Source organism: Sclerotinia sclerotiorum, genomic scaffold (genome assembly GCF_000146945.2).
Source record: "Sclerotinia sclerotiorum 1980 UF-70 scaffold_22 genomic scaffold, whole genome shotgun sequence".
Lineage (NCBI taxonomy): Eukaryota > Fungi > Ascomycota > Leotiomycetes > Helotiales > Sclerotiniaceae > Sclerotinia > Sclerotinia sclerotiorum.
This window is the reverse complement of record NW_001820814.1, coordinates 205,221-220,337: the sequence shown is the minus strand read 5'-3', so window position 1 is coordinate 220,337 and position 15,117 is coordinate 205,221. Positions and strand designations below refer to the sequence as shown.

Genomic DNA, 15,117 nt, shown 5'->3' with positions numbered 1-15,117 from the left:
TGTCTTTTTCCAGGCTGTTGTTTGCACTTGCACTTGCAACTGCACCTCGTATCTTCACATCCTCATCTATTTATATCAATACTATACAGTGCTCAACCCTACACCAAAGAACCACGAAATATGAGGTCGCAATGAATCTAAGAACTGTATACACAGCAAACTTGATAAAATTAAATATATTAATCTCCTCTACAGTACTAAATTACTACGAAGAAAAGACAAAGAAGAATGTTATTTCTCCTCATTCCTCTTCCACTTCTACCATATCCTCCCTACATTAAACTCGATCTACCACCAACTTCCGTTCCTCCCTGTCCATTAGGCATATCTCCACTCCTTCCCACCACAAACTCCCTATAGATTCCCTGCAATCGTCTTCTCTCATCTGCACTAATACTTGGTCTTGTACCTTCCAAGCTCTTTACTAGATGCTTCCAAAGAATAGTGACTTCTTGTTGACTCTTCACTTCTTTTTGTTCTCCTTTATCCTCATTTGGATCAATACCTTTTGCTCTTAATTTCTCCCTCTTCTTTGCCTTTTTAATCTCCTCCAACTTGGCGGTGATGGCAGCTTTCTCAGCAAGCTGTTTGGAGCGGTTATTACCAGCCTTTGCTCGTGTCTCGGCTTCCGCCCGATCTTCATCTTCACCGTAGCGAAACTGTACAAAACTCCTAGGTCCACTAGATGCCTCATTTGTTTTAGCAGCGTTGCGTTTTCCACCAACTTCTATTTCTTCGTGATCACCAAGTACATCGTGGATGGCTTCAAGTTGTGCGTTGGATATCAAAGCCTGGAGATCTGCGCCGGAATAGCCCTCAGTCCTACAAGCGATCTCAAAGAGACCCCCTTCGGGGCTGTCTCGGACTTCTTCAGATAATTTCAGTTTCTTGCCTAGTGCTTTGAGAATATCAAAACGATCATCAACATTCGGAAGGTCGCATATAAGGGACTTGTCCAAACGACCTGGACGAAGCAATGCAGGGTCGATTAGATCTGGTCTTGAAGTAGCTGCAAGAACATACACTCCAGACAAACCTTCAGCACCGTCCATTTGTGTTAACAATTGATTGACAACTCGATCGGTAACACCAGTGGAGTCATGACCACGCTTGGGAGCTATGGAATCGAACTCATCAAAGAACAGTACACAAGGTCTAGCAGCTTCGGCTCGCTCAAAGAGATCACGAACAGACTTTTCAGATGCACCAATGTATTTGTTGAGAATTTCAGGTCCTTTGACACTAATGAAGTTCAGACCGCACTCTCCTGCAACTGCACTTGCAAGGAGAGTTTTACCACAACCTGGGAACCCATACAAGAGGAGTCCCGATCGTAATCGTAGTGGGCACTGTGCAAAAATTGGCGCATAAGTAGTAGGGTATTGTAATGTTTCAAGTAGGATCTTCCGGGTCTCTTGCAATCCTCCAATCGAGTCAAAGGTTGTAGTGGAAGTTTGTAAGGTGACATTTCGAAGGGACGCTGGTGTAAATCCTTTTAGAGCACTGTCAAAGTCTTCTCTACTGAGTCGAATAGAACCACTGTCAGCGTTTTTCAACGAGCTCGAGACTGTCCGAATCATTGCTTCACTCCTGGCTCGTGCGACCAGGAGGACGAGGTCTCCAGGCATGTAACCATCGGTTTCGCCAGCTAGATCTAGGAAATCAAGATCTTGATCAATGATATAACCATCGCCTTCCAGTTTGCTTGAACCTTCCATATTTGGGCCGTCCATCCAATCGCTCTCACTATCTCTTTGACTATTATTTGCTGTGCTTGGACGGCTGCTAGATACCACTGGTTTCTTGATAATCTCCGTGATCGCATTCTGCATTGCAACTTTTTCCATAACTCTCCTCCGCCCTTCTTTGTTCGGAGCTTTTAGTGCGACAATTTCTCGCACAACATGACAACCGATTATAACATTGTGGACTGACTCTTTTGCCTGGGCGGTTGCAAGTAGAACAACGCCACTATCCCATTTCAAGTATTCTCTGGCAATTGAAACCAAACCCTCACTAATTAGCCTACTTCGAGCATTATCGTTGCCTACTTCAAGCTCTGTCTCCGCAGGACACAACTTGTCAAGATCATCCAATATCACAATGGACTTTCCACCAATCCTTGCACCCCACGAGGCTCCCATAAAAATTCGATTAAATGTTTCACGTATGGTTGAGACACGTGCCTCATCCGTAACAAGTTTCCGACATGAAAAATACGTTGTATGAAACATGCGATCTTGCCGTAAGCGATGTGCTAGGAGACGCGCCACTGACGTCTTGCCGGCTCCCAATGCACCAGTGAGTAGTACCGAAGACATGTGTGAAAGATGTGATTGTAGTTGTTCTATGAGGTTATCGATACCTACAAGAACAGGAGCTTCTGCATCAATACCTTCAATCGCATTTGTTGCCAGGGCTAAGGGTCTTGGGATAGCGGCTTGAACCTCGAGACTGAATTTTCGTTCAGAACCAAGGAACCAATTGCAAGGTTGCTTTCCAGACTCCGGTTGTGCTTGTTCTAGACGAAGCATTCCACCTTCCCAGCTTGACGGGCACTCAGAACCTAATGGCTTGCCGAGTACCAAGCCGTCAGTCAATGGCCCCTCAAAAATGCCATCATTAGAGCCATTTTTACTGTACATTTTCATGATCGCTTTTGCAGCTTCTTCACGTTCGGCTTTTGATTCACCGCCAAATTTAAGACCTTCGCTCGCCTTTCCCGTAGTAGATGTATAAGGAAATATCTTGATGTACGGGATACCGGATTTAGACGATGGTTGAGAAGTTGGTTTCGAAGCTTGGGGTGGAGCGGGTTCAAGTCTTACCACACCCCCCACCATGTTTTCACACGCCATTGCGGCACAAAGTGAACTGGATAGAGCCACATGGTTACCATCTGGTGGATCATCCCATGCCATTAACCTAGCTACCACCTTCGATGCAGACTTTCCGGCTACACCGGTATTCTCGTTTTCTTGTTGTTGTCGTTGAGGGTCAACCGGTTCTTGTAAAGTGGCAGGCTTGATAACAGTGACGCAGACCCAAGTAATCCCCTTTAAAGACTTGGAAAGAAGTACATCTCCATCAACCCAAATTTTCAATCTTCCATCGTCCAAATCTTTCTCTTCCTCGAACCACTCCCCGCAAAGTGCTCTGTCGATTCCTCTGTAAAACATAGCCGGTCTCGGTTCTTCACTTCGTCCACTCTTTCGGCGTACTGTACTAGAAGCGCTCCGACCGCCAACACTCTTTCTTGATGACACACTCCTATTTTCGCCAGAAGATCGTGATGGCCTGGACCTTGTTTTTGGGGCCACAATAACCTCAGCGTCGGGTGCTAATTTCGCGAAGGCAACGTTTGAAGGCGGAGAAGGAAGGAGAGAGGTGACTATAATATTTGCTGTGGAAGTTGGCGAAAGGTGCAAAGTCAGAGGATGGGAAGATGGCTGGGGTCCATTGGGCGCGGTGAAGCTTGGATTGGGTAATGCGCGGATTTGATTTATGAAATTGAGCTCGAGGAAAGTAGCATGCAATTCTATAATTTCCCAATCTTCTGGCGTCAAAGGTTCAATATTAATAGTATGGGCGACAGGGGGATCAACATGTATGCTTGCTGTAACTTTTTGTCCATCTGATATTCCCAATGTTCGCGCAAAGGTTGCATCTATCTCCACAACCTGAACTTCTTGCTCTCTGCCAGATCCTCTACCGCCACTTATACCGTCTCTCCCTACGATAGGTGCAAGCTTGCGCTTGCTTTGCATACCTGTCCATCCCACGAAGATGGATCGTTGAATAGGAGCGCCATTCGTTTGATTTGGGCCTTGCGGCGGTGGGAGTCGGTAGTTTAATTCTACAATTACATTTTGTGCAAGCTAGCAAATGTAAGCAATTATTATTTATCGAGGAAATATTGGTTTGTAACGTACAGCATTGATGTTAACCAGTAATGAAGATAATGATGAAGGTAAGTTAACCAAGCAATTCTTTAGATGAATTAATGATATTTCTGCGGGTGTAGCTTGACTACCACGTCCTTTTAGATTTGAAGCCATAATTAAAGATATAATGTATGTAAATCCCTAAACCAAATGCGCGACCAAAAGACAGGAGGCAGGAAGTTTTTAATAGCTGGAATCCGGCAAGAATTCGACTGACCGTCACAAGTTCAAGTTCACCTCGGTATCTGAAATTGGACTGGATTACATGGGCCAGAGCTATAAGCCACAGTTCAGGAGCCACAGGGAGCTACAAGGAGCCACAGACAAAGCCACAGACACGAAAATTCGCGAGTCGTTGACAAGGGGATTGAGCTTTACTACACCAGCGCGTAAAGTTCAATTTAGAGATTTGATTTGAGGTCCAAGTTCTAAGTTCCTCAATTCAACCTCGTAAATCTTTGCGCCGCAACCCCTCCATAATAACTCCTCCATTACTGGCTTTCTGTCCTGTCTCTCTTTCCCGGTTGAAGTTTCTTTCGACTGAAGAAAATATTTGCGCAACATTTTCCACATTCTTTACAAATTCTTTAGTATTAACAAGAGGTTCTGCGCAAGATGGCGCTTCTTCAATACAAGGCTCCTGTCAACTATGAAGCTCATCAAGGTGGGAACATACTGACTATAGGAATCTGTATGTTGCTAACCTAATTTCTAGAGGCTTTTGAGGACTTTTTATCCACTTTCAAAACTTCTCCGACTACGAACATTACCCATGCTTTGGGCGGCATGAATATTGATGAGGATGATTTCAGTGACGAATACGATATGATGGATGATGAAGATGACCAGAACTTAAGGAGACAAAATAGAGCTCAAGCAAAGGTGCCCAAACTCAAATACATGGACCTGCTGCAAAAGGTCGCAGATAGATACGAGGATGAAATCACAATTGAGCTTGATGATCTAGCCAAAGTACATTGACCGTTTCTCCACCTCCGTAATATACTAACAATTGCAGTATGATGATTTATTGGATGAAGCTGGAACTCCTCTGAATCTAGTCAATTCGATCGAAACTAATGCGAAGCATTATTTGGATATCTTGTCTAGGGCGGTTGATGCAGTGATGCCACAACCCACAAGAGAAATCAAGTAAGGTGAGATTCAATCCTGCAGTGGTTTATCTGCTAATTGAATTTTAGTTACAAGGATGATGTACTTGATGTTCTCATGTCACAGCGAACAGCTCGAAACAATGCTTTACGCCGTGCTGCTGCCGAGCAAAGCGATATAACTGTTGAGCCAGAACTTTTTCCCGCCGAACTTACAAGAAGATATACCCTGAATTTCAAGCCATTGACCGCTTCTGGAGATATTTCAAAAAAGGCTTTGGCAGTGCGACAAGTACGTGGTGAACATCTTGGTTGTCTTATTACAGTTAGAGGTATTACTACAAGAGTTTCGGATGTCAAACCAACTGTGGAAGTCAACGCATATACTTGTGATAGATGCGGTTGTGAGATATTTCAGCCCGTTGGATCCAAGACCTTTGGACCATTAGTTGAATGCCCTTCCCCTGATTGTACTACCAACCAAACTAAAGGACAACTCCATCATTCCACCCGAGCCTCAAAATTCCAGCCATTTCAAGAGATTAAAATTCAGGAAATGGCTGAACAAGTCCCAGTTGGTCATATTCCTCGAATGCTAACTGTTCTTTGCCATGGAGCTCTAGTGCGACGTATAAATCCTGGAGACGTTGTTGATATCGCAGGAATTTTCCTACCTACTCCATATACTGGTTTCAAAGCTATCAGAGCTGGTCTTCTCACCGATACGTATCTTGAGGCACAACACGTCACTCAACACAAAAAGGCTTACGAAGATTTAACGATCGATAGCCGAGTATTCAAGCGAATTGAGCAATACAGAGCCTCTGGTCACGTTTACGAATACCTTGCAAAATCTATCGCGCCTGAAATTTACGGACACTTGGATGTAAAGAAGGCATTACTTTTGTTATTGGTCGGTGGAGTTACTAAAACTATGGGTGATGGAATGCGAATTAGAGGTGATATCAATATCTGTTTGATGGGTGACCCGGGAGTGGCCAAATCTCAACTACTCAAGTACATCACTAAAGTGGCACCAAGAGGAGTTTACACCACCGGTCGAGGAAGCAGTGGTGTCGGTCTTACTGCTGCTGTAATGAAGGATCCAGTAACTGATGAAATGATTTTGGAAGGTGGTGCATTGGTACTTGCTGATAATGGTATCTGCTGTATTGATGAATTTGACAAGATGGATGACACCGATCGAACAGCAATCCACGAAGTTATGGAACAACAAACAATTTCTATTTCCAAGGCTGGAATTTCCACGACACTGAATGCTAGAACTTCCATTTTAGCAGCAGCTAATCCTCTGTATGGCCGATACAATCCCAGGATATCTCCGGTCGAGAACATCAACCTTCCAGCAGCTTTACTTTCTCGTTTTGATGTACTATTTCTCATACTTGATACTCCTACCAGAGATAATGATGCCCTCCTTGCTCGCCACGTCACTTACGTTCACATGAACAACAAACATCCTGATACTGACGGTGTTGTTTTCTCGCCACAAGAAGTCCGTCAATACGTTGCTCAAGCTAGATCCTATCGTCCAACCGTCCCAACGAGCGTCTCTGAGTATATGGTAAAAGCTTACGTCAGAATGCGCGACCAACAATCTCGTGACGAGAAAAACAAGAAACAATTTGCTCATACATCTCCTCGTACCCTTCTTGGTGTCCTCCGTCTATCACAAGCTCTTGCTCGATTACGTTTCAGTGAAGAAGTCGTTCAGGATGATGTTGATGAAGCGCTTAGACTTGTCGAGGCATCGAAGGAGAGCTTGTATGCTGATCAAGATGGATATAGAAAGGATTCAAGTCCAAGTAGTAGAATTTACAACATGGTTAGAGCTTTGGCTGAAGCTGGTCAATGCCGACCGGAAGAGGCGGATGATGAAGATGACGAAGAGACTTTGGGAATGGAGTTGAGTATGAAGAAGGTCAAGGAGAGAGTTATTGCCAAGGGATTCACGGAGGATCAATGGAGAAATGCTGTATTGGAATACACTGATCTTGATGTAAGTTCTGGCTTTCTATATATTTATTTTGCTGAACTTTTACTGACTATTGTTAGATTTGGCAAACTGCTGGTAACGGAACGAGATTATTATTCGTCATGTCAGAGGCAGCACACATGGCGAGAGATGAAGAATATGAAATGGAGTAATTTTATCAAATGAGATGAGACAAGATCTAAATATGTGCATGCATGTAGTCGAGGCGTTTATTGGGTTAGGGATATTGATATGGCGTTTATTTTATGTGCTGTATGAGATACCGCTATAAGAGGGCATTAGTTGACTACCTAGATAGCTGTTAAAAATCCACCAAATGTATCCAATGGTCTGGACAGTAATCCGATCACAATTTATGAATTTTTGAATTTTTGAAATCACGGTTGATCATTCTGATGGAAATATTACATGGAATGAATTGATTACGAGGTAGGTAGTTGCAGATATTCTCAATAATTACCTATTCAAAAATCTTTCATTGCTACTCTACAGTCTAGACTATCAAATATCCATCTACCTAATCTTACATCTTCCCGCTTACTGACTCTCATCTAGTATTTTTGCTTTACTAATGAATCGAATCAATCCTATAAGTATCCTATAGTGTGGAAACAAGCAGAAAGGATTTTTCTCCTTGCTTGCTTGCTTGTTTGCTGTATTATTATTACTTAAAAACATAATGGAGAATGGAGAATGGAGAAACAAGGAATATTCTTATGGAATTTATGGTTATAGGTATAGGTATAGGTATTTAGTAGTCACATCAGGTTATCCAGAAAAAGAATAAGCTAGAGATAACTCGGAGTAAAATGAGATCTTAATCTTATAATCCTTTGCTTTTTATTCTGGTACAGCTGAGGAATAGATTTTATGTCATGATTACTTATCCGCTATGGTGGTGGGATAGATGGGGATATTTTGAATATGGGATGTTTTTATTTGTTGGATATAGCTAGTTTTTAGAGAAGCTTTTGAAGTAATTTCTTATAACCTCATCCTTCACATCATCGCAGTCCTTACTCAACAATTCTATTTGAAAGACGCAACTTGTTTGACAGGTTCGCCTCGTTCGAGGAATCCAATTCATTTGAGAGATTCACTTTGTTTGGAGGATTCGTCTCATTTGAAAGGTTGAATTTATTTAGAAAGATTAAAACTATTGGGATATTGAAAGTTATCACAAACACCAAGCCACGATTTGTGTAAGAGAAAGCTCCCAAAATTTACTCAATCTAGACTCCTCTTCATGTTTTGTATAAACTCGGTTAATCCCGAGTGGGATACTAGGTGGGAGAGGCAGCCAACGGAGTTTCATTTCCTTCGGGCGGACTCTGGGCCGGCTCCTCCTCTTACTCGTTGGAGGGAGCTTGGGTGGCGAGTGCATTGGCACACTCAATCTCCAGTTCCTCAGCCCAGATCAGAGCCTCGTCTTCCTGAGCAGTAAGGGTGTTGGCGGCGAATTGCGGAGGTATTCATCATTTGCCATAATAGGCAGATTGAAGCATGGTGTCCACCAAAGTAAACTACTTTGTATGCTCTTGAAGACAAAATCGATGTGATGCATCGAAGTGACCTTCCTAGCATTGTATTTGGGAACGTTCACAAAGAAGTCTCATTTCAGGAGTCTTATTGTATTGGGTTTCTTGAGACCAGAAAGAGCATCAGATTGAATTGATTGATTCTCTAGCTAAGCAGTTAAGCTGCGAGTATATATTCAAAAAATGAAGGAATCAGGTTAGGTATTCAGCCTTCGGAATTAAAGTGCTTTGAAATCAAAATATTGAAAGCAAACAAACAGTATACCAAAAAGGAAAGAATGAATTAAAATTTGAGTTTTGTTTGCTCCTTATATGCATCATGCAATATATATGCATATGCTGCCAAGATCCCAGGAGGTCAACATATTGCCTTAAGAACTAATGGCACTAATCGTTTATCCTCAAGCCCATCGTTGACCATCTCTGTTGTAGCGCGGTGCAGGACTCTTGGGCGGATAGTCGGGCAGCTATTGCTGCTGGAGAAGCTACTACAGAGAGACTGTCTAAAAAATAGAAAGTTAATACTATAATTCATACGGAAGGAAGTGTATTACCATCTGGGCGGATTTGGCCGGATCTGAGCTTGCACAAAAGCATGAATGCCACACCCCGAATCGAAAACGAGAAAGACTGGGCGGAAGTGTGTCGGCCTAACGGTTGACGGCCTTCGGAAACCAGATTAAACGAAGAAAATGAAGATACAATATGAATTTTACCTGGGCATCAGGCGGATCTGTGGCTAGCGTTGCCATGATTCCAGCACTTGAATGCTATATGATATAAGTATATAAATCATATTGTTTGATGATTCTAATTTATATCTGCGGAGATTTCTATATAAAGTTAATATTAAGATCAATAAAAGTAAATGGAAAGCGAATCAAAGGATTATAAGAAAGATGATAGCAGAAGGAAAAAAAGAGCAGAGTATTGAACGGTAATTACAGAGGGGAAATAGAATGAGATCAGAAATCAGGAAAGGAATCATATAACTAACCTACAATAGGGAAAAAATTGTTGTTGCTTTTGTAGCTTGTATTTGCTGGCTGGACAGATCGAACCTTTGAGGTAATTGTCAGTATGAGGCTATGGGCAAACATGCTGATGTGCGATTGAGAAACATACGATTTGAGCGACAGTAAAGCCCTAAAATCTTTTGAGGAAGAGGAAAACGTTTGTGGTAGTTGATGTTGTTGAAGAAGGAGAAGTTGTTGTTATTGTTGTTGGTGAAATAATGGGAAGTGAAAAAGGAGAACTAAGAAAGAAGTAAGAGAAAATACTTGAGTCTACTAGGCAGCCAATTGTTTACATTACTTACAGCGAAGTTGGAGAGAGCGACGAGATCAAAAATTGAGAGAGTTTCACGTGATAGCCTCGTACATATGCTATTTTTCAACTAAAGCCTCGACGCTGAGATGTAGTATTTGGTAAGAAAAAGCAACGCGGATGAAAGGGATCCGAGGGATTCAAGGGATTCGATCCATCATCCTCTAGGACAGAAATTCAGATTACTAGTAATCTGTGGTCGGATGATGGCTGAGACTCTAACGTGCACGCGATGGATGAATTCAATCGCACGACAAAGTGATATATACCTACTAGGTAGGCCTAATATGACCATTCAGTATTACAACTCAGGTTTGAAAATCAGATGATCTCTGCTGAGATTTGGTGGCTAAAGTCCGAAGAGTATGTTTGGGTGTGCGATTTGTTCGTCCATCGGGTGACTCTTTTGGTACAAGTCCGCGATCAGGCTAAGAAGATATCCATGATGTCCATCTTCATATGCTACATGAAGATTATTCTGAATTTGAAAAAGTAGTAGCTGCAAAGTGCTTACTGGTGCGTGGATATACGGCCTATGCTGCTATGCATCTTAAGATGAAATTAATATTGCCTTCGAAGACTAGAATATAATCCGGGAGAACTCTTGGACTCATGTATTTATTGAACTGTGAACCTCCTACTTCAGCACTTTATATCAAATACATTCAAAGAGTTTAGGATCCTGACTTTGTGTGATACATTCGATCTACTTGAATATTAGACTATACTCGGAAATTTACCCCTTTGTGAACCTTGGAGGCTGGTAACTCTAGATTGTTATTTAGACCATATAAGTCATGCGTCATAGAAATTTAATCTACGAGCATCTTAAAGTTTCAGACGGACTTGATGATATAGTAGTAACTCATCAGGACAAGTCTGCGTATGAAAGTGCTTCACCTCCATGAGACTTGTGCAATACAGCTCGATGAGAGATAAATCGATGTTTGAAAAGCTTGCCTGTGAGGTTGAAAGTCTTTGGCTATCCTTGATCCCATTACTCTTTCGATAAATTATATTTGCCATGATATGTAATGATCTAAAATAAGACTACTTGAGCCTTTGGTTGAGACATAGATACAACGCTTAGCCTTGGAGCGAGTGCATGGAGAAATCATCAGAATATTCAAGAATAATAAATGTATGAAAGTAAATGGGATATGATATGCTTGTGAGAAAGTGTTTCCTGAGCAAAGACTTATTATTCACAGTTGGGCTTTCTCAGGTGTAGAGCTGTCTATAATGTTTTTGATTGAACATTGGTGGTTGGCCCTTTTACTACAACCCTCCATCCCCAGCCAATTCGAGGTTAGGCTGGGGAACTCGTTCATAGCATTCTCAAGCCTTGATCCGAAAATGCTTCTGGAAGGGAAGTATGGGAAAGAAAGGAAAGAGTGAGTGAGTGAATGATAGTGGAGATGTCGGAAGCGAGACGAATGACCAATTTTGGAGCAAAAACACAAAACTTTAACGAGTAGAAATGGTTCACCATACCACTACAACAAAGCTAAAAGGACGCTTTACTATTCAAGGCCAAGTTTGCCGTATTTGCACCAACCGGCCCTTTTCTAGCTAGCACGTTCCGCGTCTCATTGTCTATATAAGAAACCGATTTCTCCATCCGCTTCTCTTCTTTTCCTTTTTTCCTCATACTTACCTTCTAGAAGCATTTTCGGATCAAGAATCGAGAATGCTATGATACGAGTCCTCCATTGCACATCGGGGAGACAAGAATCATTGGGTATCCTCCGGGGTCCCCATCTGGGGAATTTTTGATTGCTTCCTTCCGGATATCTTTTTTTCATTGTGATTGCGGTCTTGTACTGTATCATGAAGAAGAATCATACTTTCGACTTCAACCTGCTTGGGAAAATGTGAAATGGTGATCCTTGATGATATTAGGTTGACGGCGATATGAGATGGAGATCAAGCAATAAGGTAGCAGGACTGGATTTTGAATAGATCGTTATGGGAAAGACATGGTAGACACTCGGGAGATTGTATATTGCACTTTGTGGTGATTTTATCTCGGAGTATGAACAAGCAGTAGACCTCGTATTGGTATCTCTTTTCAAATAATTACCGGAATACCTTCATATTTAGATGTTATCTTACAATCGATCTGGATATCCCAGAAAATTCTAAAACACCTGTTCTGCGTTATCCACAGACAATTTACATGTCTAGGGTGATGGTGTTTTGGTCGCAGAACCATGCCATGCCACATCAATGCAACAGAAGGGAAGATGTTTAACATCAACTTTTTCTATAGAATAAACTAAACAACATTATATCCATCCTCAAGGTAGAATAATCAAAATTTAAACTTCATCAAAATCTTCTTTTCTCCATACAAAAGCGAAACCTTGTCGCAGATCATCAATTTAATCTCTCCTTGCTGCTCTACGCCGAGGTACTCCGTAAACATTCACATGTTGATTAAGGAGCTTCGTGAGCTTCAAAGAATCCCTACAACAATCCGCCGAACAACACCACTCATGCGACGACCATAATCAAGACCATGGATCCAGCACCCAGTGGTGCTCATGAAGCTCCCAAACAGCCTCGCGATCGAATTTCAGCCAAATCAACTGCCGATCCTATCCTCCGAAACGCCCTTCGGTATACTATTTCCGCGAAAGAATATGAAACACTACATAAATATATAATATCACGGTCGAAAGTTCTAAAGAGAAATGCACCCACAGTTACAAAGGTAGAGAAATTGGTAGAAAGACCCGGTCGCGATGATTATAATGCTGCGGCTGTGAGGGGTAGTTTGAGGTTATTCCTTGCTACAAATGCAGGATTGAAGATATGGAGTTTATTTACAGAAAAGTTCATGGGAGCTGGGAAAGCTGGGTATGTTTTTTCTATTCGTATTCTTGAAGGGAGAAGATGAGTTGAGTCAAAGCTAAACGATATTATAGAGGAAAGAAGATCTCATTATGGAAGTCACCAAACTTCCGCCTCTCGCTTTCCCTTTCCAGTATCCTCCTTTTCCATAGAATCCTTTTCCGATTCTTCACTCGACTTCGCGCACATCTTCTTACACCCGATGCTCAACCTTTCAGACAACGAAATCCGAAAACGAGTAAAACTCTCACATCGAGTTTGGCACCAGCAGTTGGAGCAAGTTTGGCCGGGTTTATGTTGGCAGTTTATCCAAGTGATCAGCTGAGACTTACAATTGCGATATATGCTTTGAGTAGAGCAGCAGAAATATCATATAATTTGGCAGAAGACGAGGGATGGATTTGGGGAAAAGAGGGTAGTAGATGGGAGAGACCTTGGTGGTGGGGAAGTTGGTTACTTTTTCCATTGACTTGTGGACAATTGCTTCATGCTTTTGTTTTTGATAGGGATTGCTTTCCACAGGTATGGATTTCAGTTAGTTGTGCAGGGAATGATGCTAATTATGTGAAGCAATATGGAGATTTCATTCTCAAACACTCTCCTCAGTACATGCAACCACGACCGGCAGATCGCCCTGCCAAATTACCATGGCCAAGTACTTACGACATCGTTGACAATCTTGCCGAGATGGCACGTCTAAACTACCCGTAAGTTATTATCCATTCACAATTTCACACGCAGCCAGCTAACTTCCATTCCAGGCCATTCGTATCTCCCATCCTCTTTCCCAACAGCCCTACTCTTCCCCAATCCCTCAGCGCCATTTCCCCCATAACCTCTCCAGCCCATCCATTAATAACGTCACTCACATGCGCTACTCTCCACCCTTCCGACCCTTCCTGTCTCCGCACATACCTTACCTACTGGATTCAAGTCTTCCCCCGTCTCGCCCGAGTCTTCACTATAATCCTCTCCCTCTTCTCTCTCCCCTCCTACCGTAAATTCTACAATTCCCCCATTTCCTCCCTCAACGCCCTCGCTATCCGTATCCTTAAATCTACCCTCTACATCTCTGGCGCCATCGGTACCAGCTGGGCTAGTATCTGCGCTTTCCAATCAGTTCTCCCAAGAGACGTTCTACCCACTCAAAGATTCTTCCTAGGTGGTGCATTAGGTGGTCTTTGGGGATTTGTCGTTAGAAAAGATGCAAGAAGCGAATTCCTATACAGTGCAAGAGCATCAATGGATTCACTCTGGAAAGTTGGCAAAAAAAGAGGCTGGTGGAAGGGAATTAAAGGTGGTGATGTAGGAATTTTTGTTATTAGTTTGATGGCTATTGAGATGGCCTATGAAAGGGATGGAAGATCATTGAGAAGTGGAGCGTTGAGGAAGCTAGTCAGTGGAATGAGAGGAGAGGGATGGAGAGATTATGTAGGTGAGGAGGAGAAGAGACTCCTAGAGGAGAAGGAGTTGTAGTAGAGATTTAGGCGTGATACAAGGAGGATATTGATGAGTGTGAATTTTTGCATTTTACAAGTCAAGATCTTACTTGCTAGATCATCAGCACAGTGAGGATAACCTCACCTCGCATTCCTCATGTTTATGTTTCTGAAAGAGAACTGCTTGTTATATATCAAGGCCAGTTGCCTAAAGAGTCGTTTTCTATTATTACCTAGGTAGTCAATCTTACAACATTTTTTTTAATTGAATGTTTTCTCTAAAGATATAATACTCTCCTTTCATATATGACCCCGAGATCCCCAAATATATTAATCACCAACATAAATGTTCACAGCAGCGCTATTGGTATATCTATTCTATAAGTAAAGTAAATGTTCACATTCGACTTCAAGTCATATAAGGTTAATGTAAATACTGTACTGTACTGTATATAGTAGCCTCGATAATATAAGTCCTAAGAATTAATATTGTAAATAGCAAACTGTATCTTTCATCTTACAGTCTTCCATCCACAATCAAAAACCCCCCAACTAGCTACTAGGTAAGGTTATTTAATCTAACCTACCTACTTATGGAGTACTAGGTAGTCTATCTATCTATCTATCTATCTATAGGTAGATAGGTATTGGATATATTTTCGAAATTAGTAGACTGGATTTTATAGAAATGAGAATATGTACTGTATGTATGTATGCAGGTGGGTGGATACATATAATTATACTTTAGTTTGCCCCCAGATCCGAGGTTATGTTGCTACCACTCACTCACTACGTAGTATCTTATGATCTGCACTGGTGCAGGTTCTCCTCGATTCCTTCATCCTCCTCGGTCACTATACTAATCTTACTGTCGTCGCCATCACG

At 42.0% G+C, this 15,117-nt stretch overlaps 4 protein-coding genes across 4 annotated transcripts; 2 read left to right on the top strand and 2 right to left on the bottom strand.

Moving 5' to 3' along the window:
- Window positions 1-272: 272 nt before the first annotated feature.
- On the bottom strand, window positions 273-4,058 carry SS1G_12752 (hypothetical protein; the record flags this gene model as incomplete). The annotated part of the gene is made up of 2 exons (XM_001586127.1): window positions 273-3,878; window positions 3,933-4,058. 2 exons carry the CDS (start codon window positions 4,056-4,058, stop codon window positions 273-275), a joined length of 3,732 nt encoding a protein of 1,243 aa, XP_001586177.1.
- Window positions 4,059-4,559: 501 nt separating this feature from the next.
- Window positions 4,560-7,225, top strand: SS1G_12751 (conserved hypothetical protein; the record flags this gene model as incomplete). The annotated part of the gene is made up of 6 exons (XM_001586126.1): window positions 4,560-4,608; window positions 4,660-4,916; window positions 4,963-5,096; window positions 5,147-5,460; window positions 5,680-7,076; window positions 7,133-7,225. The coding sequence occupies 6 exons, from the start codon at window positions 4,560-4,562 to the stop codon at window positions 7,223-7,225; spliced, it is 2,244 nt and encodes a 747-aa protein (XP_001586176.1).
- A 1,773-nt stretch (window positions 7,226-8,998) lies between these two features.
- Window positions 8,999-9,711, bottom strand: SS1G_12750 (predicted protein; the record flags this gene model as incomplete). The annotated part of the gene is made up of 3 exons (XM_001586125.1): window positions 8,999-9,114; window positions 9,267-9,381; window positions 9,613-9,711. The coding sequence occupies 3 exons, from the start codon at window positions 9,709-9,711 to the stop codon at window positions 8,999-9,001; spliced, it is 330 nt and encodes a 109-aa protein (XP_001586175.1).
- Window positions 9,712-12,458: 2,747 nt separating this feature from the next.
- Window positions 12,459-14,269, top strand: SS1G_12749 (hypothetical protein; the record flags this gene model as incomplete). Its single annotated transcript, XM_001586124.1, has 4 exons — window positions 12,459-12,799; window positions 12,868-13,315; window positions 13,364-13,500; window positions 13,555-14,269. 4 exons carry the CDS (start codon window positions 12,459-12,461, stop codon window positions 14,267-14,269), a joined length of 1,641 nt encoding a protein of 546 aa, XP_001586174.1.
- Between the last annotated feature and the right edge of the window lie 848 nt (window positions 14,270-15,117).